Raw genomic sequence first — 24,946 nt, 5'->3', positions numbered from 1 at the left:
TTTGTTTGGACAGGAGATAGTAGGAAAAGGCTTGCAACATAAAAAGGACCAATAAAACCTCCCAGGTTATTGCTATTATTCTGATTGGATTACGGATTGCTAGGGGCAGTAATTCCGAGCAAATTCTCTTGCAAATTTTCTTGGAATCAAACACAACACAGCCCCTTGAAAAAACTGTAAATTGCCAAATTTCACAACACCATAAAATGGAATCATTAACCTATAAAGACACAAAAATATTGTTTTCTAGTGGATCTACCGGACCACGGTGATATTGTTTTCATGGTTTGAGCCCGTTTGATATACCCATGTCAAACACCATGAGCATGGAAATCTTAAAACATTTCTGTTCTGTGATATTTTATGGAGCTATTGTAAATACTATAGCATTGTTATATGTATTGGCGAAAGGTAATGATTGAGCTGCTTTTAAAACTATCTTTTTAGCATCTTTTGCTAAGCATGTTTTTTGTGTTTTCTGAATACAGCGGAGTAAAGAAAAACAGTATTGAAACCCTATTTTTACCATTTTTTGTTAACCATTTTTGTTAACGACGTATTGAGTCAATTTGTCAACAGTTGTTACGGCATTTAGTAACAAGTTACTTTACGCTTGTCCGGACATGCCATAGACTCAGGTGATTCGCATTTCTAATGCCAAAAGATCATGACTCCTACCACAGTGGCACGACTTAGAACAAAAGGTGGACTAAAGTCGAAACTTTACCGTATCGGCTCAAATAGGACGGTTTTATGTAATTTTGGTACGCTGAATTCGTTTTTGATATTAAAACATATTAAAAATAAACATTTACTATTCATTAGGGTGTCTCAAAATATATATTTTGGTGGGTTACTTGATAAAAAAAACTACATTTTCTTCAATCCCTAAAAGGCAAGGGGTATCAGAGGCCCGGCTAGTTACAGTTCTCTAGTTCCAATCAACTTGTAATTCGAAATTGATCGAGCGCCTTCGATTCTCTCGCCGATAAAACGACAAAAAGATACACATCGAGAGATAGCGCCATTCCTAAGCGAAAAGGATTTCACTAACTTACCCCAAACACCAACTAGTTCCGGGTTTTCCTAATAATAATACCTAATTACTATCTCCTTTGTTGTGGTCCCGCTTTCATTCTATGTTTATCTTATATGTTTCCACCAAGATTAACTATTAAATTCTTGATAAATCACATATAATATTTCGGTTTATTTGTTCTGAAAGAGTCGACTTTATCGTGGTAAACAAGAGCGTTATCGAAACCTATTAAGATTAGCTTTTTCTTCATATAGTAACTGCCGGAAACAACAACATTTACATATCTATGCATAATCCATCGAAATTTCGCTCGGTTCAGTTAATTTATGCAATCCTTGTTCGGTTTCATGAATTTTCTCTTCTGAAAGAAGACCAATTATCAGCTCTTGTTGACTCAATTGTCGATTGACTTAATATGGTTGTCATCAAAAGGCTTCCGGCAAAGATTACTCTTGTTCTAATTGGCAGTGTGGTCAGTAGTCATAATGTTTAACAGATGTTATCATACGTGGTACGAGTAAACAGCCTAGTCATTTCAAATTCATCATTCACTTAACTGGAAAAGCCTAGATTAGCTGAATGATTAAATGGATAACTTTCTCCGATTTATCCTGTTCACGTGATGGCCACCAACGCCGCCCCAGTTTACTATAGGTAGCAGTGTAGCAGAACCACACGGGCGCAGTTTCCCGGCATCCGTCCGGGCGTCCAGATAAAGACGATGCGGTGGAAAATGGCAAGACAACGAAAGCGCCGTTTTGTAGAAAAATTGCATAAGTTTCATGATTTATGACGCCGTTCCGCTCTTTCGCCAGATAATAATCATTGTTGGAGAAACGCTTCAATTCATCATTCTCCTTTTCGCCTGCCTCCGGCGGAGATAATGCGCCCAAATATCAATTCATCGAATTTTTTTCTGCATCACTTGGTGGATTGTGTGATGCAGTTTCCACCGACTGCTGTACACCCATCGGTTTATTGGGGCATCAAAAAATTGCAGCGGAATTGACTTTTGCAACTGCTACAGTGTACTCACCTTTAGCACGAAGATTTCTCCGGTGGTTCGATTGATGTCGAACTTGCTGTTGGCCGGATTATCCGGATCGATGCCTTGGCCCGTGAGGAAGTACACGATGTTCTGCAGTCGGTCCTTATCGCCGTCGCTGGCCGTAACCTGTGTGTGTTGTGCAAATCCAATATCCCGGGGGGTCGTTCCGCGTATGCATTGGGGCAGTGAGAAGAAAAGTAAAACTCAATTAGTGTCATATACGGTTGACTGGGTTAAAATTGGTTTAACTACTTCTAAAAAGTATTCGTGATGTAAAGGTACTAGCTTGCAGTCTGCTTGCTTGCCGGTCTAGCTACGAATTTGGTGGAAAGCATTTCTATAGCGTTCCAATGAAACTGAAGTGGTTACGGAGGGGAAAGGCAAATTAATCTGGAAATTAAATTTTCCTGTTATCACACACGAAGCAGCCATGATGGTTGCGGCCGGTTGGCTGCCGGGTGCTCTTGAATTGTTAGAAAGCTGAATACGTGACTTGAGCAGATGGCAAGAAGAAGGCAAGCATACTTTCACATTGCGTCGTTATAAATAGGAGGACATATCTCGAGATACCCGTGGAAAATAGCATGCATTTGTCAAACGTGGGGTAAAACACCGGAAACAAGCTCTAGGTTCTACGGGTGAGGGATTAGATTGTATGAGTAAGGTGCAGCGTATGGTCATGCGAAGAAATTAATCATAAATGTAAGTTATAATCACTGGAACATGCTCTGGGAACACGTGCTGTGTGAGCTTGGAATTTGGATTGGATGTGGGACGAGCAGCACGTGTTGAGATTATTAGTTTTTGAACCTGTTGAAGATGGGACGCTTCAAAATTAAGTGCCCGAAACCGATTGAAAACCAGATAAAGTAATAAATATGCTTTGGTAAAAATTTGCTAGCTTTGAAACTTTGTGTTCTATATATTATGTTATGAGCTGAGCTAATATTATTCTAAGAAAATTGCGCAATCTAGATTTAATAATGAAACACACGTTTTACCAAAAAGCGCAGCATGTTTTTTTAACAAGCTTCATATAGTAGGAATCATGTGTATATAGAAAGGTAGCCAATATAAAAGGCATACATTATTGGATGTTGTTTATTTTCTTTCAATTAATTTAATTGGCGTGTCAACGTTTCATGGCAATAGCTGTATGGAACCTGGTTCCTATTTCATTTTCTCTTTTTGTTTTTTTTTATTTCGGCTGAAAATTCTCAACGTTGCTTAAGACAGAGAGCTACACATTAATTTTTTAAATCTAGCTCTCAAAACATGTACGCAAAAATTGAGCATAGAGCTCTAAAAACAATAGGCGATATAGCGTTTAGAACTGAACGTACAATGTCAGACAATATGAACGCGGAGTGACGTTACAGCAAACGATTATGTGATTCTCAAAAATTTATAGAAAGCTTTTGTTCGTACATTATCTAAGGCTGACAGAATTTTTTATACAAAAAAACCGTATTTTGAATTTACTATTATATCTCTGTTCCGTTTAGGGATTTGAAGATCGCCGACAAAAATCTATTAGAAATTTAAAAGTACCATGTATTCATGTCAACGCAATGCACATTTGAAAAATGTTGCCACCTGTAGTACTACATTGCACAATAGAACTGTTAGTGTGATCAATATAATTTCTAGAGTTGTAGTATCTTTTCTTTCCACTCTGTCGCTAGTGTGGTGTCTGGTATGAAATAAAAAAGTGAACTATATCGTTACTTTATAATATAATATTCAAGGCAATTCTTAACTTTTGGAAAACGTTTGCAGTACGGTTCAAATGCAATGAATTTCACAGAAAAGTTTACGTAACTTCGATATTAAAACTTTGACCCTGTAAATCATCGAACATCACGGCTATTCCTAAAAAGAATTTCAAGTATTGCCTAACTTCGCTAAAGCTTTGCTCACCAAATCATCAAATAACGTAGACCCTTTTAACGAAATCATTTCCTATTAACCCTATCAATTATCACTAGCGACATACAATAAACGAAAATGGCTCGCAGTATACAGTGTCGAACAAAATAATAAGACTAACCCCATAAAAATACCAGATACATCCTTCAACAATATCGAGGTTTACTACCAGAATGCTGGTGGCTTAAATTCATCAACGGAAGGCTTTTCTAAGGCCCACAACAGCTATAAGAAATTAGGTGGTGGTGTGCTTATCACCGTACGTTACGGTATAAAAACCCGTGTAATTAACGATGATCTGCCTATGAGCTAACCGGTCGCAATCTGTTCCTGTATGTTGTGTATTTTCCATCTAATAGAATTCGTGATCCCAGCCTGATCGATGTACATCTTCCGTTTCTTTCATCACCTTGATCGCTGCCTCGACTGATGATATTGCAATACTGGGCGAGTTCAACTTACCTGGCTTGACGTGATGCCAGGCAGGAATGGATTTGTACGATTGTATATCGAAAAATTTGCGGTTATCAACAAATCGAACATCGATAACTATCGAGGAATTTCGTATTTAAGTGCGGTATCCGAACTAATCGAGCTAATTGTTCTGGATCCTACTTTCTTTCCCTGCAAACACTACATTGCAAATGACCAGCACGGTTTTATGCTTAAACGATCGACAACGACCAATCTGCTCTCGTTCACAACTGATGTACTCGATGGATTCGCTGACGGCTTGCAAACCGATGCTATTTACATGGATCTATCTGCGGTCTTCGACAAAATCAACCACAATAACGCTATAGCGAAGGTGGACAAACTCGGTGTTCATGGACAACTTCTGCGTTGCTTTCGTTCCTACCTCGATGGAAGGCAACTCCAGCATTAGGGACTGACTATCTGCACCATTCCGTGCTACATACGGTATTCCGCAAGGAACTCATCTCGGGCCAGTAATATTCCTCCTCTATTTGAATGACGTCAATATTAAATTAAAAGGACCTTGCTTTTCTTTCGCCGATGAAATAATTTTTTTTCAACAAATACGGTATAAAATCGATACCGATTTTCTTCAAAGTGAACTGGACTGCTTCAGTACGTTGTGTGATCTAAACAGAATGGTTTTAAAACTGAGTAAATTCTCAATCATCACGTTCACGCGGAAACTCCTTCCGATTCAGTTTAACTACCATTTGTTCAACTCGAACATTCCAAGGCACTCTCACGTCAACGATCTCGGAGTCTTGGGTTCATCTTCTGAATAGCGGAAAACTTTATGGATGAATACTGCCTCAAATCGCTCTATTGCGCATTGGTTCGCTCAACACTATAATATTGTCCTGTTGTTCGGAGCCCGTACGAGCAGAACGGCATTGTCTCATGTTAATTGAAATGCAGATATAACTCGGACTATCGCATGCATTTCAATACTATATACACATATTAGAAACTTTTTGTTTTGTTTCATTTTGTTTGATTTTGTTGGATGTTGAAATTTATTTGTTTTCACTTCAAGGAAATGGGACAAATTTCAACCTAGGTTTCAAGAGAATTTTTTCAAATATTACATAAATTCTATGTAACTCAGAAGTTTCTGGAAACTTCACGAATATTCAATAGATTCCTAGAAAGTTATACAAACTTCAGGGAGTGTCTACAAGATGCCCAAAATTCCTTCAAACTGCAAGGGAATCACCACGGACTTAAAAATTGTTAAACTCACAGTTGTTCTAAGAACTTCAGTAAAATATTTCATGAAAAACCTTCAAAACTAGTCTTACGAATATCAGAAAAGTTCAGCAATCATCAGGAACGGCAAGCCCTATAAATCTCAGAGCAGTCCTACTAACTTCAAGCAACCTTTAGAGAAGTTTTTCGAACTCCAAGGAAGTTTTGAAGGGAGCCAAACCACCTAAAGCTAATAGAACGGCAATAAACGACAATCCATACGATGACTCTCGGACCGATAAGTCGTTCTTTTCAGACCGTGCAGTGTAATACTTCTAAGTGTGCTGCAAAACTTGCTAATCCGTTTTCAAGGCTATCTTGTGCGTTTTGTGACTGTTCGGCGCTGGAGTTTTTTTGGTGTGTGCGCGTTAACCGTTATTTGAAGTAGAGCAGTAGCAGTATTTCTTTTCTTGCCTGGATACCGTTATACAAGTAAAGTGTCGTACTATATTACACTGGCTAAAAGGCCCGTGTATAAATGAATTCCTCTGACAACGATTCGTGAAATGGATGAAAAAATAAATTCGACTCTCCGACTGAAACTACACGCATGCTCCTCAACCGGGCCCTTCATGATCTTTTCACGGACCAAAGACAAAAAATTCAGATTTATTAAAATGCTTAAATTTATTGCTGTTAAGGGCCGGTTGGTGGTAAATAGTTTAAAGCAGGCAAACGATATTGCTGGCTACGGGTCTTTTACGAAGGAGTACAGAGTATATGTACCAGCTAACCAGGTCTAAATAAATGGAGTCGTTTGAATTTGAATTGCGCGGGTCAGTTGAAGCGCAGGGTTCGCTTTTTTAAAGACCCCATACCTCAGCAAGTGAAGATACTGGTCTACAAACGAGTGCATTCAGACTCTAAGCGGCAGGTCTGCTCTATCTAACTACCTCCTCTTTGACAAGTTTCGTCTGACTGTTCGCTTGTTTGTGCCGCGGGTCATGAGCTGCACTAATTGCAAACAACTGGTACCAGTGGCGTAGTAGCGGGGGGGGTTTTGGGGACGAAACCCCCCCCGAAATATTTTGGAGAAATTTGAAAAAAAATGAATATGTTAAACAAAAATATGCCTAATATTTTAAATGAAATTCTCAACGTTTCAATTGCAAAAGTTATCTTGTGAAAATATTTCCTTGTAGTGAAAATTGGCTGCAGACTGGACACCTACCTGTCGGCACGTTGTGGACGCTAGCTCAACCGCCGAGGACTATAACGAGTAGATCGCGGCGAAGCGAGGAGCTAGGAGCTTAATAGTTCACGAAACGGATATAGGTACCGAGAGAAATTTCGCCACATTCTGTAGTCCTTGACTGACGGCGAACATGGACTGGAGAGTGTGAGAGAAGTATCCCCATGGAGGCCACCAGGCGATTCCCTACCATATCGGCCAATGGAACCCTGCTGCAGCACGAAGAAGGACGGGCGGCAAGCTAAAGTGGAAGACGAAAGCCTTTAACGAAAACCTCTTTGTTGAGTTACTTCGGCGAACAACGGAATTAAGTACGTTGATACGGCTGACGGCTAGAAGGATTGTGACGGCTTGTGACGTTACAACATCACGAAAACTAGGGCCATGTAGTAGACGGCGTGCAGCTTACTGGTTAAATGAGTAACTCAGTACGCTATGCGCTGCTTGTCTTAGATCCAGAAGGCAGGTTCAGAGCGCAAGATCGGAGAGTAAGGAGGAGCGCAAGCGACGTATCTAGAAGGTAGGGACTTTTTAAAACGGGAGATCAAGCTTAGCAAGCCAATTGCCATAAGTAGCTGTGCTGAGAAATAAACGCCAATCCTTGGGGGACGCGTACTGATTCGTCATGACGAAGACGAGGGTCCGTCGACACGAGCTGAAATATGCCCGGGTAAGCAAAACATAATCGTTGAGGGTCTCTTCCCGAATCACGATTCAACTACCTGGTCACCGACACCGTACGGCGAAGAAGAAGGGGGCAACACAGTCGAGTGGCAAGTGACTAACGACGAGCTCAAAGACGCGTCGATGTGACTAAAATCAAAGAAAACCCTCGGTCCGGATGGAATACCAATTGTGGTGCTGAAAGCTGCGATCCTGGCATATCCGGACATGTTCAGGATGCTACTGCTGACGTCTTTAGACGAAAGTAATCCCCAAAATAAGGAAGGTGCAGAAACTGATGTTGCTGCCAAAGTCAGTGAAGTCACCGAGCCATCCAGCCTCGAATAGACCAGTGCCGCAGCGTGCCATAAAAGAATGAGCCAGATCCTGAAGAGCTACTTCCAGAGTAGAGCACTGCTGTACCAGACGGCAATGCGAGTCGCAGCGGGCGTTACTCAGGGCTCCATTCTCTGTCAAACACTTTGGAATGGGATGTAAGATGCACTGATAATATAAATTCGTGAATATAATAAATCATGCAATGCACGAATTCATTCGTCGTTTTCTGCAACGAAGTATTTTCGTGCATTGTAAATAGTAAGTTTCGTTCATTTCATGAACAAGAATGGCCGTATGGTGAACGAAAGTTTTCGTAAATTTTACACATTTAATGTACACTGCACGAATTTTATCGTTGATAACGACATTATTTTTCGTGAATGAAATGAAATGTTTTGTTTATTTTAATAAACGTTTGTGTATATTACGAACGATTTCGTTGGTCGCATGAAATCTTTTCGTTTATCTTAGAAAAGTTTTCGTATTTATTGGCCTCTTATTGTTTTCAGTCGATCTTTTAGGATCGATGTTTTTTTTTATTTAAAAAAATCGATGTGGCCAAATCGCTTTTATTATAATACGAAGAAATGGCCGCTTGATGAACGAAAGTTTCTTTTATTTTAATAAACGCTTATGTATATTACAAACGATTTCGTTGGTCGCATTCGATCTTTTAGGATCGATGTTTGACAGCACCGATCTGGCAGAGAAAAACTCAAAATTATTCATACAAAATCAACGAGCAGTTCACGACGGCTCAACTGATTCTGTACTGCTCCAGATTCTGAATCAACTGGAAGCGAAAGAGGTTCAGGAAATCTTCCTGCAACCGGCGGACACGGATACGACTACTAAATAGTCAGACAACAACAATTATCTGACGAATAGCAACAATGGCTCCATATTGCTCTTTTGACGTGGACGGTTTGACGAATGGTGCTCGTAAATATTATAAAGATATTCGTATATAACAGCGAACGACTCGTTTGCTGAATGAAGCTGTTTCGTAATAAGCCAACGAAAGTCATTTCGTGGTTTTCACGAAAAACTCGTAATAAAAAATAAAAGGGTTTCGATAGAACTACATCATATATACGAAAAATTCGTATATTTTATTAAAGTTGTTTGTACAAAATAAATTCCTAGCGATTTACGAATATATTCTATCAGTGTGGGGTCTTAACAATGCTGCTGCCAAGGAAAGTGAAAATCGTTGGTTTCGTGGATGATGTGTCACTAACGGTGAGACACTTGAAGAAAATCGGTGACGGAGACAATCGATGCGATCGAGAGCTGGATGAACGGGTCAAGCTGCAAATAGCTCACTACAAGACGGTGTTGTTGTTGGACAGCAACTGAAAAGCGTTTCAGCGGATACAGATCACCATCGAAGGGCACGTGAATGCATCGAAGCGTGCACTGAAGCAATTGGGAGTGATAATCGACGACTGATTGAGCTTAAACAACCACGTTGATTACACATGCGAAATGTCGGGTCTTTATCTAGTGTTTCGTCATCGATACTGCTTGGGGTGCGGCGCTGAAAACCAAGTGAAACCGCGAAAAGCTGAACAGGACGCTTCGACTACTGGTCGTACGAGTTGCGATTGCGTACCGGAGGCAGTATGCCTTGATGCCGAGATGATCCCCATCTGCATTACCCTGACGGAGGATATCAAGTGCTACAATCAATGAAATGTCAGAAACGTGATGAAGATGATGAGAATCGATTCGATGATGACGTAGCTGCAGGCATAGGATAATACGGAGAAAGGAAAGTGGACCTACTGGCTCATCCAAACCTGTCGACGTGGGTCAATAGAATGCACGGAGAGATGACCTTCAACCTGAAACAGCTTCTACCGAGCCACGGCTGCTTAAGGAGTATCTTCATCGGTGTGGGCACGCAACGTCAACACTGTGCCTGGAGCGTCTTTGAATGTCCGAGATTTGAAGTCTTTGAATGTCCGAGGAGAGTCTTTGAATGTCCGAGGTTTGAAGTGACGTGCAGGGAGCTACTTAAAAGGTTGAACACCGCTGATGTAGATCATGACTGCCTTACAGCGAAATGGACATCGAACAACGGTTTCGGGAGAGCAATCACCACCAGGGAACTCTCCGCAGGTATAAGCTAGATCCACCGCCGAGGACTAGTCGTTTAGACTGCAACAAAGCAGCGAGTATGAGTCGTCGAAACGCCAGCGAACCGGATGTCACGCTCCATGCAGATTTGCCAGACCGACTACGGCACCCCACCGTTTGTTCCGATAGAAAAATAGCGAAAACCAAAGAAGAATCGATATTGGGAAAACTTTTTTCGCCAGGGAACTCTCCGCTATCGTAAGCTAGATTCACCGCTGGGGACTAGACTGAATAGACAGCGACGAGACACCGCTAGTCGCGGGTCATCGGTGCACCAGTGCATCGGATACCCTGCTTCACCAGAATCGCCGAACTAGGCACTTAACTGATTAGCTCGATCTCGGGAGAACTTCTCTCGCCGGGGAATACTCTGTCGGAGTAGGTCAGGTCCATCGTCGGGGACTAGACCGAGTTGTTCGCGAACAAGTCGAGGACTGAATGGACCATCAAGGAAGTAGTGCTAAATGGCCCAAGAAGAGAACTAAAAGGCTTAAAGGAGTTGCGGTGCTAAATGGCACCGGTTACGGAGTCAAAGGGCTCAAGAAGTTGTGGTATTGAAATCAAATAAGAATCGGTATCGGGAGAACTTCTTTCGTCTGGGACCTCTCCTTTAGCTTACAGTCAGATTCACCGCCGGGAACGAGACCGCTTAGACCGCGACGATAAACCACCAGTCGCGCCGGGGCTCCAGCAAACCGGATGCCCACTCTACCGGAATCGCCGAACTGACCTAGCACCTGGCTGGTTGGCTCGAACTTCTCTCGCCGGGGAACTTTTCGTCGGAGTAGGCTAGATCTATTGTCGGGGACTAGACCAAGTAGTTCGCGAATCAGTCGGAAGCTCAACGAGGAAGTGGTACTGAATGGCACAAGGGAACTGAAGGGCTCAGTAAATTAGATAGTCTGAAGTTTGCCGCTTAGATTGTCCTCGTAGGGGAAGAGCATTTATTCTATACCAACAGCTAGCTTTCCTACCTTGACTACCCAAACCTGTTCCCTGAGTTGTTGGTTTTTGAACATTTTTTTCCTGCTCAGAATGTTTTTGAACATTTTTTCATATATTTACAAAAAAATTTCATATCCCCCCCCGAAAAATTTTCTTACTACGCCACTGACTGGTACACACAGCCTCTCATTGTAGCAATAAGGTTTATGCGGTGGAAACCATGGGGATGGCTAATTCTTCGTCAGTGGTCACGGATTGGATCACGGTTCTACAGTGGAATTGCAGTAGAATTATCCCGAAAATGGATTCTACTAATATTAGTAATAAATAATTTAGGAAACGTAGTATTTACAATTCTCGAAACCTGGCTTACTTCAAAAATAGACCTCACGATTTTAAAATTATTCGATTGGATCTAGAAGAAGTACTTTTGGGGATCCGTGCTATTCTTTCAATCGAATCGATCTCCACTTGATACCGTGTATTGAAATTGTCGCTGGTCAAATTTGAATTAAAGGAAAAAGCTTTTACATTGCCACCGCTTACATTCCTCCTAGAGCCGAACTTAGCCACCGATGGCTTTGCAATATTGCTGAACTCCTTCCCGCTTCGAGGCTAGTTTTAGGTGATTGTAACTTCCACTATACGGCCGCCTTCATGATGATTATCGATCTACCTCACTCCACCAGCTTTGTGACACCTTCATAATGACTATTATGAACACAAGTGAAATGCGAGGACTCCAGTATTAAACTTATTCCTCTACTCGACAGCGCCGCGGTTTGATTTCATGTGGAAGGATCTTCCAATCATAATTACTATTGCTAATGGCACAAGGTCACCGAGTCCACAAAAGAGCTTCTTCCGGAGAAAGAGAACGGGTTCTTGATACCGTGACTCAAGCTTAGACTAAACACGTACCAGATGCGAACTCTCGTGCACTGTCTCTCAGCCTATGGTGGAACAAAGAGTGTTCAGATGTATACGTGGAAAAGGCCACCGCGTTTAAGACGTTCTAGGATGACAGATTTCCCACTAGCTATCGACAGTACGCGACGTAAAAACGCGAATGAGAAGTTTGATGAAACCCAAAAATCGTAGTTACTGGTACCGGTTCATTGACGGATTAACGAGAAAAACATCGATGAGCATTCTTTGTGCCACCGTCCGGCGTATGTGAAGCTGAAACTGTACTAACGAGAACGTAAAATATTCAAACCGTTGTATATTCAATTTTGCCAAGCAGGTTTGTCCGGATTCCGCCCCGGCACAGAAGATCTACCGCGCCACGTCCCCTCACGGTAACGTGAACGAAACACCGTTTTCGATGGTGGAGTTCTCACTTGCTCTCCTATCATGTAACAATAAAGCCCCAGGACCAGACAGAATCAAATTTAACTTGTTGATGAATCTGCCAAGAGACGCTTGTTGAATTTGGTTAATAAGTTTCTTGAGGGTAACATTCCCAAGTAGCATCTCTAGTTTTATAGCACACTACAAGATCATTCTAAGTTTTAAGAAGGGCTTCAAGAGTGTTATAAAACCTCAAACGTTACTAGAGATTGTCTGTCATGACTGGAGGAAAGTTAAAGTCATCGCTATCCCAAAACTTGGAAAACCTGTCTCCGGCCACAATTCGTATCGACCGGTCGCAATAATATCCTGTATCCGAAAGTTATTCGAGAAAATTATCTTGTTTCGACGATTCGATCGAATCAAATAGCTTACAAAATTTGGCTACCGTAAAGGCCAAGAGCAGATGGCATTAGTTTTCTTTAATATTAAGAGGGCTTTTGCTTCAGTTTCTATAAAAAATCTTTTCAAGAAGCTGTACCAGCATGGACTTTCATCGACTCTAAACAACTTTTTGCTAAACTTGTTGTCTGAAAAACACATGCGTTTTCGCATGGTGATTTATCGACATCAGGAATTAGCTACATGGGTCTTACCAAGGGCTTATGTCTAAGCCCCCTTCTCTATAACTTTTACGTGAATGACATTGACGAAAGTCTTGTCAGTTCCTGCACGCTAAGGCAGCTTGAAGATGACGGTGAGATCTCTATTCCAAGTCCCAAAGCCGTCGTCGATTTGCAAGGCCCATTGCATGATACCTTGGCCAATTTGTCTGCTTGGGCCCTCCAGCTCTCACGGAGAAAACTGAGCTAGTCGTATTTTCAAGGAAGCGCGAACCAGCGCAACTACAGCTTCAATTAATGGGTAAAACTATTGCGCAGGTTTTAACGTCTAAATTTCTCTGGGTGTGGTTCGACTCTAAAGGTACCTGGAGATGGTGGGCACCCAGGAGACCTAACCAATATTGTCGGTGATTGAGTACGGGTGTTTTTATTTTCGCTCCGCTGCGAAGATATACTTCATTTACTGCTCGGTTTCTCATCTTGCTTAGTAAGAAGCTATAGCAGGTCAAGTAATCAAATTTACCCGAGCACCGCTTTGTCTATTTGCAAAAGCAAAAATTGATTCCTTCTATGTATTGTGTGCGAAATGTGAACAAATAATGCGTGACAATGCAAAGCAAGTTTCTACCCCGTTGCAGTCAAACTGTGTTGCTGTTGGCTTCCCGAAATGTCCGCTAAGATCATCGATTCGTGAAGTGGAGCAAATATTAAAGGTGAACGTAAAACTCAACGTAGCAGATGTTTATGCAACGGCGTTCGTACCGCCAATAAAAATCAAATAGGGGAACATGGGGAGACTTGACCAGGTTTTCAGCTAAAACTGCATAAATCTCTAAAAAAGCCTTCGATCCCTCAAAAGTCATTCAGATATAATGCGCAAAGCTATTGCGCGTCTTCATGATTTTTTGCAGAATTTTTAATTTAATTTTTGAAAAGTTACCAAAGTTTTTCTGTGATCGTTTTTTCATGGCAAGTCTCCCCATTGCGGGGAGACTTGACCAAGGCGAAGGGAGACTTGACCAAGAGAATTTTGAAAAATCATAAAAAAAATAATGGCATAAAACATACTGTAATTATTTTTTTTCTATTGTCGAGATCCTTAGGTAGCAATAAAAAATATAAAAGAGTTGCATTTGATAAATTTTGATTTTTTTAATACATTTCTTTTTAAGGATTAACTGTACTGCTTGCATTGCATGTTCACACGTCACGAAATCAGTCCTACTGTTGCTAACTTTGTTTACAAATATTAAAATATAAAGACTTATGTTTGGGGTGGGATTTTTTATGGCGTGATTAATATTAACAGTAGATACCAAAGCATAATAAATATTAGGAATTTTGTATCTTTCTTCAGCTGATCGCTGCTTGGTCAAGTCTCCCCATAAAATCTTGGTCAAGTCTCCCCAACATTAGTTATTGCGTTCAATATCATGCAAATTCTAGTAATAACTATTCCAATGTTCCAGTTTATGCTAAATCATTTCACTGCTTCACAAGGATTAAGACGTATATTAGTACATGAATAGTAATTAGTAGTCGAGTAGATATGTTCATACAAAGTTTGATAAAAAATTACATCATTTAATGCAAATTTATTAATCACGTAATATTTTCTGCAAGGAAAGGATTTTTCACTCCAAACTTTTAAAATTACCTTAAGGTATCGAAACAAGTATAAAAATATTTTTGAAAAAAATTTAAGAATCCAATAGAAGACGCCATAGCCGAAAATAGAATTTTGCGCTTGGTCAAGTCTCCCCATGTTCCCCTACCGATGCAGAAGGATTTACAATAGGGATCCGTAAGTACAAGAAACAAACAAGAACGTTCGATCTTGAGCATCATGAATGCAGTACCGATGACGACATGGACGTGAAACAAAACATGAGAGAAGAGGGACCGAATGACCCCCATGGTGCGGCAGATAACGCACCTTGTGTTTCAACACCAAGGAAGAGGACATGAGTCAACAAGATCCGATGGACACTTGTAAGTTAATTTCAGTTTTTACATACCGTAAAAAACATAAAAGACTCACAGCTCAGTTATGCTAATGCATTACGCCGTGTCAAATAAACAAGAAGGACAAAAACATATACGGTAAAGTGCCTATTTTCACCATACTAAGGGTGCCTCATTGATCCATTAATTACTAAGAACTAAGATAATAACACAAATGCGCTGAAAATAGTGAAATTCTCGTGTTTGAGTGCAACGAAAACTCTAATCGAGTAGCCCTATTGTTGCGCTACCATTTGACTCAATGCGTCGAACAAAGACGGCAGACGTTGCTCTAATCAACTGCTTCAAATGAGTAGGGTGATAATAGAAACATGGCGATAATAGGCTCATCACCCTACCTTATCAAACTGGATCGAATCCAGTATTGCTGTTTGCGTGTTACTTTGGGTTACATGCACTCGTCCCATACGATGAGACCAGAAATGCTGACGGGCGTCCTCCCACTGATTTTGAGACCTCTCATATCGATCGTTTATTCGATGCGACATCTTGAACCCGTTAGTAATTATCAATTTGGAGACAAATAGATGATGAAAATGGACATTTGAAAACATTATAAAATTCAAGACGGCGACTTCCTGTTGAACAATAATATTGATTATCTTCGTCTTCTGGTTGCGCAATATTCCCGATAACTAGAACAATCTGGGTATTTTTGGAACGGGCTGCACGAGTAGAAGATGAAAATGGATGCTTGGTGCCTTTTTGAATTCCAAAATGGCGACTTCCGGTTGAACAATATTCTCGATAATTCTAAAAATATTGGTAGTTTGGAACGGGCTTGACACTCAGATGATGAAAATGGATGTATGGTGCAATTTTGAAATGCAAAATGGCGACGATCGTTTGAGAAATATTCTCCATAACTCAAACAATATGAATGTTTTTGGAACGGGCTTCACGAGTAGATGAAAATAGATGTTTGGTGCCAGTTCGAAATCTAAGACTATCGGTTGAGCAATATTCTCGATAAGTCAAACAATATGAGTATTTTTGGAACGGACTTGACGAGTAGATAACAGAGTTCGATGAGTAACATCATCTTGAACATTTCTTCTTTTTGTATTTTTTACAACCGAAAGTCGCTATCTTGGATTGCAAAATAGCTTCAGATATAGATTTCCGTCATCTACTCGTCAACGCCATTCCAAACATATCAACCGGAAGGCGAAATCTTGGATTTAAAAATCACTTCAGACATTGTTTTCTGTCATGGACTCGTTAACTCTTTTTCGAATTTGTTGAGATTCTAGAGAATTTATTTAAACCGGAAATCGCCATCTTGAATTTCAAAATGGCTTTAGACATCGATTTCTGTCATCTACTCGTCAACCCCATTCCGAAAATGCTCATATTGTTGAAGTTATCGAGAAGTTATCAAAACCGGAAGTTACCATCAAGGTTTTCTAAATAGCTTCAGGCATCGATTTCTGACATGAATATTTCATCGTCGTTCCGAAAAATACGTAACATATAGCTATTAATATGTTTGATTGTACACAATTTCATACTGTGCGTATTCAAACTTTTTTACGAACTTGGTTCGCCAAAAAAGAGTTCGTTTGTTCGAATTTGGTTCGCAAAAAAAGTGACGTAAATCAAATATGACGTAAAAACACAGTTCGTAAATGAAGGTTTCAGTGTCCTTCGATTATATGGCACAAAACATCAATTCTTCCTCGTATTATCCCATTATTATTCCTGCTTCTGATTAAACTGTATTATCCGACACATCCATTAAAAATGAGATTCGTGGAATCCCAGCTCACATAGGACCGCAAAAGATCCCAAACATTTTTATAATAAATTTCGAGAAGCCGACTGCAACAAGATGTTTTACACCGACGCGATGGGTCAAACCTTGACGGCTCCACTGGCCTCGGTATTTTCAATCAAAATCTCGATGCTGACCAAAGAGTGACGAACGAGAAAAAACCGGGCAAGAAGCCTCATGTTTGCAGCGGTTACACGTCAGATGCACTTACTTGGGCAGAGGACATTCCCCGCAAAAGTTTCAAACACGCGGAAATTCTACATGACGATCATCAACACGAAGAGGAAAGGTACTCGGACGCTAGTCATGATAAACGACCGGGACGGGAATCTGTTGACGGATCGTACCGAAGTGGCTGCCAGCTTGAAGGAGCAATATAAAGTGGACAAAAGAGTAGAGCAGGCACAAACAGAATGAGGATTGGAGATGTTGAAAACCGGTAAAACCGTTGGGAAGGACAGAATCCAGGCCGAACTTCTGAAAGTCGGGAGTGATCGGCTGTACAAAGCAATAAAACCACTATTAAAATTCACAAAAAAAATTAAATAAAACCGTTACGAAGCCTTTACGCTTATGGTTAGTTAATTCATGGCGTTGTTTTGATGACATTCTTGTTAAATGTCTTTTCAAAATAGATTATAACTACTTGAGGGCGCATGCCGCTGTTAACACTGATGGGACATGATCACGCTCTTTTTTATGTGAAAGTAACGATTAACAATATGTTGGAGTGAGACCACATGGTCAGTGAATAGATGCCCACCCTAGTCTTTATAATCTCTTTAGTCATACCTGTTAGCATTACCTTATTTTTCATGCCACAAAGTTGAGAATGCTTATTGGCACATCAGCATCAGCGCCCGCAGTTTGATTGCATAATTTTAACCACAATGTGGTGGTTGGTGGCGCAAGCAGAATTGATAATACCTCAGTGGTCCTATTGTTTCGTCCGGCACTGTGCATAGATTTGCCAAAGCACCAGGTGGCAGGCGCAGTCGGGAAACGGCCAGCCAAACCAGACCTGGTTCGTTCCGAACAAGAAACAGAAATAAAACTTTTTCCATAGAAGTGAGTAATTTTTCGAAATTTTATCTCTGTAGGGTTGCAGCTTGAAGACTTGAGCGCAAGTAAAAAGAAAGAGGAAAAAACTTTTCATGTACATCCTCAGCGGGACTGGGGAAGATGTACATTCTCGAAAGTCTACTTTATTTCCGTTGGTTCAATTTGCTCTCAGTGAAGCCAAAATGACCGAGTGAAAAAAGAAGTAAAGTGAAGAAAAAAATATATATATAAATTTCCGTAATTGTCCTTTCGTTTGAAGCCAGTAGGTATAAAAGGAGCATAAGAGAAAAAGACGGCAAAGTTTTTCTTTCCCAAGGCTACATATTTTCTTTAGCTTCCCTGCAGCGAGGAGTACGCGTGCCAACCTGTTCACATCCTGGCAACTGTTTCACAGGCAAAAGTCAACCAAGTGGACGACCCCGCCGCGAAACATTCTGTCCAGAAGAAATTATTTTAACGAGATTTTAATTGAATTTGCAACATTGTAGGGTCGACCACGGAACGCGAAGAAACCTGGAGAGGAGGCTGGTAACCGATTCGTTTTAGAAATTGTTTTCAGCTGTACTAGGTAAAATCCTCGTAGCTGTAGGTCAAAAACGGAAAATTTGTAGCCTGAGTATTGGATTTTTTAAATTGCCTTTCATTCAAAGCTGTTTGTCAGAAGTGACAGTTAATAAACATTCTGAACCTGTTACTAATCAATCTTGAAACTTTCTCCAACGAATCAGGAACTTTAAAATATGGCGAAAAGGTGTTCTGGTCGTTTTTTTCGGTAGAACCTTTCGATCATGTTTTCAACTTTCGCCGTAGTTAAACAGCCATTAACTGTCTACCCAACGGGTTGATATAATTTATGCCCTAATTAGAAATCATAATAAGATAATCGCTGGTGTCAAGGGGACCGGCGAGAATTGCCCGTTTCATAGGCTCGATTAGACCTGAAAAGTTTTCGCATCTCATGATGCTTATTTTCTAGAAGAGCAGTATCCTAATAGTCTTTTGACTTCCAACGAATTGAAACAGAAAATCCTCTTGTCGCAATTACTGTTGCCATTGGATTAGAGAGGTAGGAAACGGTACACTAAAGCTAGCTTGTAGCTGTGCACCGCTTTACTGGTAAAGAGTGGGATCGAATTGTAACAACAGGTAGCTTGGAACGAATAAACCCTCGGTAGACAATAACAAGAAGAACAGATAGCAATCATAAAACGAATAAAGATTTCCACTGAGCTTCCACTTCCAAGTCGACCGAAAGAAAGAAAGACTTTCTGTGCTAACAGAATCGGATTATGGGAGCCAATTTAAGTTGTATTCGACAGATAAGAGGAATCACGTGCTTTAGAAAAGCTGATCTGGTTAACATCAGGTTCCTAACTTTCCATCTGCTGGCGGGTCGGGCTACTCGAACCCTCTTGAAACAGAAAGGGCCTGAGGTGAGTAAAATTTGACCGTCCGAGTGAAGCACCGATGTGTGGAATCTCCTGGTTGGGTTCCATGAACACGACCACGGCAGACCGAAATATTTTCGCTCTGTACACACTTCGGTTGCCAAATATTTACTTTGTGTGTTTGCAAGGAGTATTGAGGGAAAATGTTTACGTTTTCGGTTTTACCATTCTTCTTGACTGATGTGAAGGTCAACCGGTCGAAAGTGAAATCGTATGGTTTGGAAAACGAAATTTAATGATATAACTAGGTTTCTATCTTGAGCGTCTTAGCGGAATGGTGAATACAATAGGATGTATTCCGCTTTTTCACTTTCACTCACTGATGGATATTTCCACGTATTTCACCGACGACTTACTGACATCAGACGACAGTGAATTCACTCGTGAATTTTGGAACATTTTTCAATTAGTTGCTACTTTGAACGAAATGACTTCATAGCTTCATCCATCCACGCTGGTACTCGAGAGTTTCCGCGGTAGTTCGGATACCAGCAAATTCAATTAAACTCTTTGTCGGGGGAGTAATTATCCCAACAACGAAAACAACGAAACCACAAGCAAACACATAAATTGCTAATTAGCTCGAGCTAATGCGTCCCACATCCGGCACACATAAATTTCCAGCTGCCGTGCGGTAAATCTGCGCCGTGCAACTTTGTCAGTCAACCAACTCCCCCATAGGGGCTCACTGGTCGTCCCATGTTTCATCAAAACTTTCAAGACATATAGATCCCAAACTAGGAGAAATTTATGTTGAAAACAGATTTGCGAATTAGCACCACATCTACTCGAGCACACAAACATAGCCCAAAGTACAACAAACAACCCTCGAATCGTTGTCACCTCTGACGCGGAATGCAAACTAATTCCTAAAGTTAGTGTCAACCGCCACCATTGTGCGACATATAGCTAGTAATTGTGTTAGTAACACCTATAGAAGCGTGAGTTCGCAAACAGCGAATCCAAGGCAACCACCACCACCACCAAGCGAATAACACCACATCGATACGGCGCGATTGGTTAGCGAAAGTAGCGAACTATGTGCTACGGCGGTTTGGCATATCGACCACACCAAACTACCCCGGCGGAATGGGACAAGTTCCGCCGCAGCAGCACCAGCAGCACCACCACCACCAGTAGCATTGATTGGAAACCAACTTGTGCGGCCAGACCTGCATGATTCGGAACGGAACGTCCAACTCCTCGTCCATGGTGCGTTCGTACAGCTGCTGGGGGAACACCGGTGGCATATCGTTCACGTCCTTGACGTTGATCACGATGAGCGTTTTGTTCTCGTTCAAGCTATCGGACGCCACCAGCGTCAGGTTGTACTGCGGGGATGGGTGGAGCCGGAATTTTTTGGAGAGGGAAAAAATAAAGTGATAGATAATGTGATTAATAGTCTGCGCTCGGTTTTCGGTATGTGACAGCAGGACTTTCCGAACGCTCAGCGGTTCCGGTTGATGTAATGTGGTTCGAACAGCTGTTACCGTATTATGATATGATACTTGTCGGTTCGTTCGAACAAGTTGCTGTATCATCAAATTGGAGTTTTCGCTTTGTTTGCCACTGGATGGGGTAAAGTTTGGACGAACCACCTTTTGTCATCATTATCGTTCGTAAGTATGTAAAGATTGCAATCAAAATGATCGTCAGGGTTGTAGTTGGACCATTTGTGGTCTTTATGAATGATTGGATTAAGGTTCAACTGAGAAAACCATGAGAAACGGCCATCTTTGAAAACGAAAATGAACAGTTTCTTGAACATCTTTGCAAATCTTTTTGAAAATCAATGAGTAGTATTATAATAATCTCCGAATATATTGATTTTCATATAGATTGTATAAAGGGTAGCAAAAAAAACCTTTTTTTTTGTTCTTAAAGGTGGCAGTTTTTGAGGCTTTGTCAGTTGAACCTTTAGAGGTGCATCAAATTCTTTAAAAGCATTTAAAGTACACTGAACAATTTCAAACCAGTGCATAATATTCATTAGGCAAGGTTATTTCTTCTACATTTTTAGGGAACATAGTAACTGTACATGAGCGACCGAAAATAAAAATGGGAAGAACAGAACATGCTTCGTAAAACCCGCTTTCAAAATATTAGAATGCACAAATTTGATATAATCTTTAAGCGTAAAAATCGAACTGGGTCGCTCTGTTGTAGTTAAGAGTCGATTGAAAAAAACCTCCAGTATAAATATACGAAGAAAATATATCTGGTTCTTGCAAAGTAGATTTTTTTCTAACATCCTTGCTGCCTTTTCGAAGAATTTTTTTTTATTTCGATTATAGATATTTTAACCTTAAGGTCATTCGCCTCTTCGGGTTAGAAAAATCTCTAGTGAAAAATTTCTAACCCTATGTGCGGGGTCGGGACTCGAACCCAGGTGCGCTGCGTACAAGACAATCGATTTACCAACTACGCTACGCCCATCCCCTTTCGAAGAAGAAGTTTATAAGCGACTCTTATGCTAAAGGTCCTCAGACCGCTTTTGAAGCTTAAATTTTCATTCTAATATAATTAAAGCGGGTTCAACGAAGCATGTTCCATTCCTGTGTCTTTTATGCTCGATCGCTCATTTGCGTACCTTATTTTATCAAAAAAGTCGATATTTTCTTTCGACTAGCCGTAAAATCACCGATCGACCTTTGTTTGGTTTTTTAGTGTATTTAAATAGAACGGCTTATTTACACGTATTGGCCACACGTTATGACCTTTTTCAAGGAAAGAACGTTGTCGTTCTTCGTTTATGCGTCTACCTTCTCATCCTGCACGTGCCCTATAGCTATCAGTGAAGCAGCTAAACAATTCTACATACTGCTTTATTGTTATCGTTTGGACAAACCGTATAATATCGTACTCTCGGCTGCACCCCAAAATGATTAAGCCACAGGAGGTAAAAGTGCGCCATTTACGGGAAAACATAATTTAGATCAAGAGACAGGTTTTCAAAAGTGGATACCCCTTTGATTGAAAGATCGTACTTATGTGCTCCGATTTTGATGCAAATTTAAGTGATTGTTTGCGCATATGTGGGATGGACTTCGGTCAAATATCAGGGAGGGGGGGGGGCACGAGCGTTGAAAGTTGGTGCGAAGAAATAAGTCGAAATATTATAATTTCTCTAACTCTGGCTTAACTTGATGAAATCTAATTCTTTTTAGATTTTTCTCAAAGGGTTTTGGGAGGGGTTTACAATAGGATTTTCGATTTGTAATTGGTCGGTGTTAAGTCAGATCGGACTAAGTGACAAAATATTGGTTTCGAGAAAAACGAGTTTAAAGTTTGAACCGCAGTATCCTTTACATTATAATTGGAAATTAATTTTTGCAATAATTCTTGTTCAGGGCCGGCGGAAAGCGTGGGTAGTATGGGTAGTACTACCCACTCGAAAATAACCGAGTGGGTAATTACCCACTCGAAATTTTGAACCATTTCAAAAAATTTAGATGCGCAACGCATTTATCTCGCACTACACACATTTGAAAACATCGATGTACCACAATTCCATTTGCTCAAACGAACGTGATTTATTGTGAATGTAATGTCAGCGTGTGCATTGCGAAAAGGGAAACAATCCTTACTAATGGACCCCTCACCCTATGCTTTCTACCCACCCCGCCCCTGTTCTTGTTTATGGTTATTTAATTCAAATCTGGCAAACGTCGAATGTAACTGACGATATTCTTTATCCAGTGCTATCATTATCTCATTTTTTGATGTTTCGCGACTTAGTCCGGTCTGACTTAACACCGACCAATTGATACTTTTGTATCGATTTTGTTGGCTATTTTCGGCAAATTTGAGACTAAGAGAAACGAAAGCAATAAAATTGAAAGACGGATAGGTATTCTAGAGCGAATCAGTTATAAACTTAGAACGGAAAACTAGAACTAGGCAGGCTCATATGGGCATGATCGAAAGGAAATGTGAAGAATTCTTTGCCTTATGCACAGTAGGAAATGGGCGTTGCACCCAAGTCTACCGCATGGTCTATGGTAGAACATAACTCATCATCATGTTTTACCGCCGACGCCGGCAAAAAATTCTTCACAAATCCTCGCCTAGAACGACCATGCGATCATCCGTGTGTGCGGAACGAAAAAAATCAATAAGTAGTTCAATCACAATAGGATCGGTGCGACACCGATAGCTTGGTGTCGATTGAATGCATCCGTCACGGCTTGATGCTAGCAGAAAGGGAGAAGAATGATCGCATGGTCGTTCTAGGCGAGGATTTGTGAAGAATTTTTTGCCGGCGTCGGCGGTAAAACATGATGATGAGTTATGTTCTACCATAGACCATGCGGTAGACTTGGGTGCAACGCCCAACTCCTACTCTGCAGAAGGCAAAAAAAATCTCCATATTTCCTTCCGATCATGCCCATATGAGCCTGCCTAGTTCTAGTTTTCCGTTCTAAGTTTATAACTGATTCGCTCTAGAATGCCTATCCGTCTTTCAATTTCATTGATTTCGTTTCTCTTAGTCTCAAATTTGCCGAAAATAGCCAACAAAATCGATACAGTAGAACCTTGCGGTAATTAATACATAGTAACAGTTGATACTTTGTAAAGCATTTATATTTTACCTTGAAAAAATGACAATTTTAAAAACGTTTTAGCTTTTTATAGCAACCTAATTCAGAGTAGGTTTGTATGAATGAACGCATTCAAGCCAGGAGCGGATCCAGAAAAAAATTTCGGGAGGCGTCCGAAATTTTGATTTTGGAATTAGCATTGTACAATATGTTGAACGTCAAAACCTCAGTTAATGAAAATCAGTTTTGGTGGCCAAATTTGGTTTGAAATGATTTTGAGATTGAAACTAATGCAACATAGAAACTAATTCCAAATTTCTCAACAAGTTGAAAACTTTCGGAGGAGGTCCGGACCCCTCCCCCTGAATCCGCCACTAATCCAAGCACGTGGTCCAGAGCGAATTTAATTCAAGAAATAATGTTTTTCACATGACTTGATTGTTCTATCTCTATTGTTTCTAAAACTATTTTCGGCTGAAGAAATAGTTTAGCAGACTAAAAACAAAAAAAAAACACGATATTGAAAAATACTTTATTGACTAAACATCGCTCTAGACCACGTACCCTGATTCGTCTTTCGCTTATGCCAAACCCCAGAATATTCTACAAAATATATGGGGTGGGCGTAGCGAAGTTGGTAAATCGATTGCCTTATACGCAGCGCACCTGGATTCGCGTCCCGACCCCGCACATAGGGTTAGAAATTTTTCACAAGGTTTTTTTCTAACCCGAAGAAGCGAATGACCTTAAGGTTAAAACTTCTATAATCGTAATAAAAAAACAAAAACAAAATTAATGACTATAATACATTAAATGAGGTAGAAGTGTCTGAGAAATTGAGGTAGAAGTGTTTGAGAAATTTGAAAAAGACCTTTGAATAAAAAATTGGTTAGAAGGAAAACCCGAGTAAAATACATTTTGAAAATATAAATTTTCTGAAAAATAAACAAAATACTATGTATTATTTCGTAAATTTCAAGACATCCCAAAAAGTAATTATCACAACCTTATAGTCCTAAGTCAACTTTAAAATAAGCCATACAAACATCTTATCTATTAGGTTGTTGCAAAGATCAATAAAATTTTAAAAATCTCATTTTTTCAAGGTATAATACGAATGCTTTTGACTGTATCGATTATACATCGACAAAATATACT

The 24,946-nt window shown here is 40.4% G+C and overlaps 1 protein-coding gene across 1 annotated transcript in view; it reads right to left on the bottom strand.

Annotated features, from left to right (window-relative positions):
• LOC131684708 (neural-cadherin) overlaps nucleotides 1-24,946 on the bottom strand; it is a 181,295-nt gene that overhangs the window by 78,451 nt on the left and 77,898 nt on the right. Inside the window, exon 5 of the mRNA XM_058967813.1 lies at nucleotides 2,076-2,213. Within this exon, the coding sequence (XP_058823796.1) occupies nucleotides 2,076-2,213 (138 nt within the window). The remainder of the gene's footprint in view (nucleotides 1-2,075; nucleotides 2,214-24,946) is intronic.

Source organism: Topomyia yanbarensis, chromosome 2, assembly GCF_030247195.1.
Source record: "Topomyia yanbarensis strain Yona2022 chromosome 2, ASM3024719v1, whole genome shotgun sequence".
NCBI classification, from domain to species: domain Eukaryota; kingdom Metazoa; phylum Arthropoda; class Insecta; order Diptera; family Culicidae; genus Topomyia; species Topomyia yanbarensis.
This window is presented reverse-complemented; position numbering and strand designations above follow the sequence as displayed.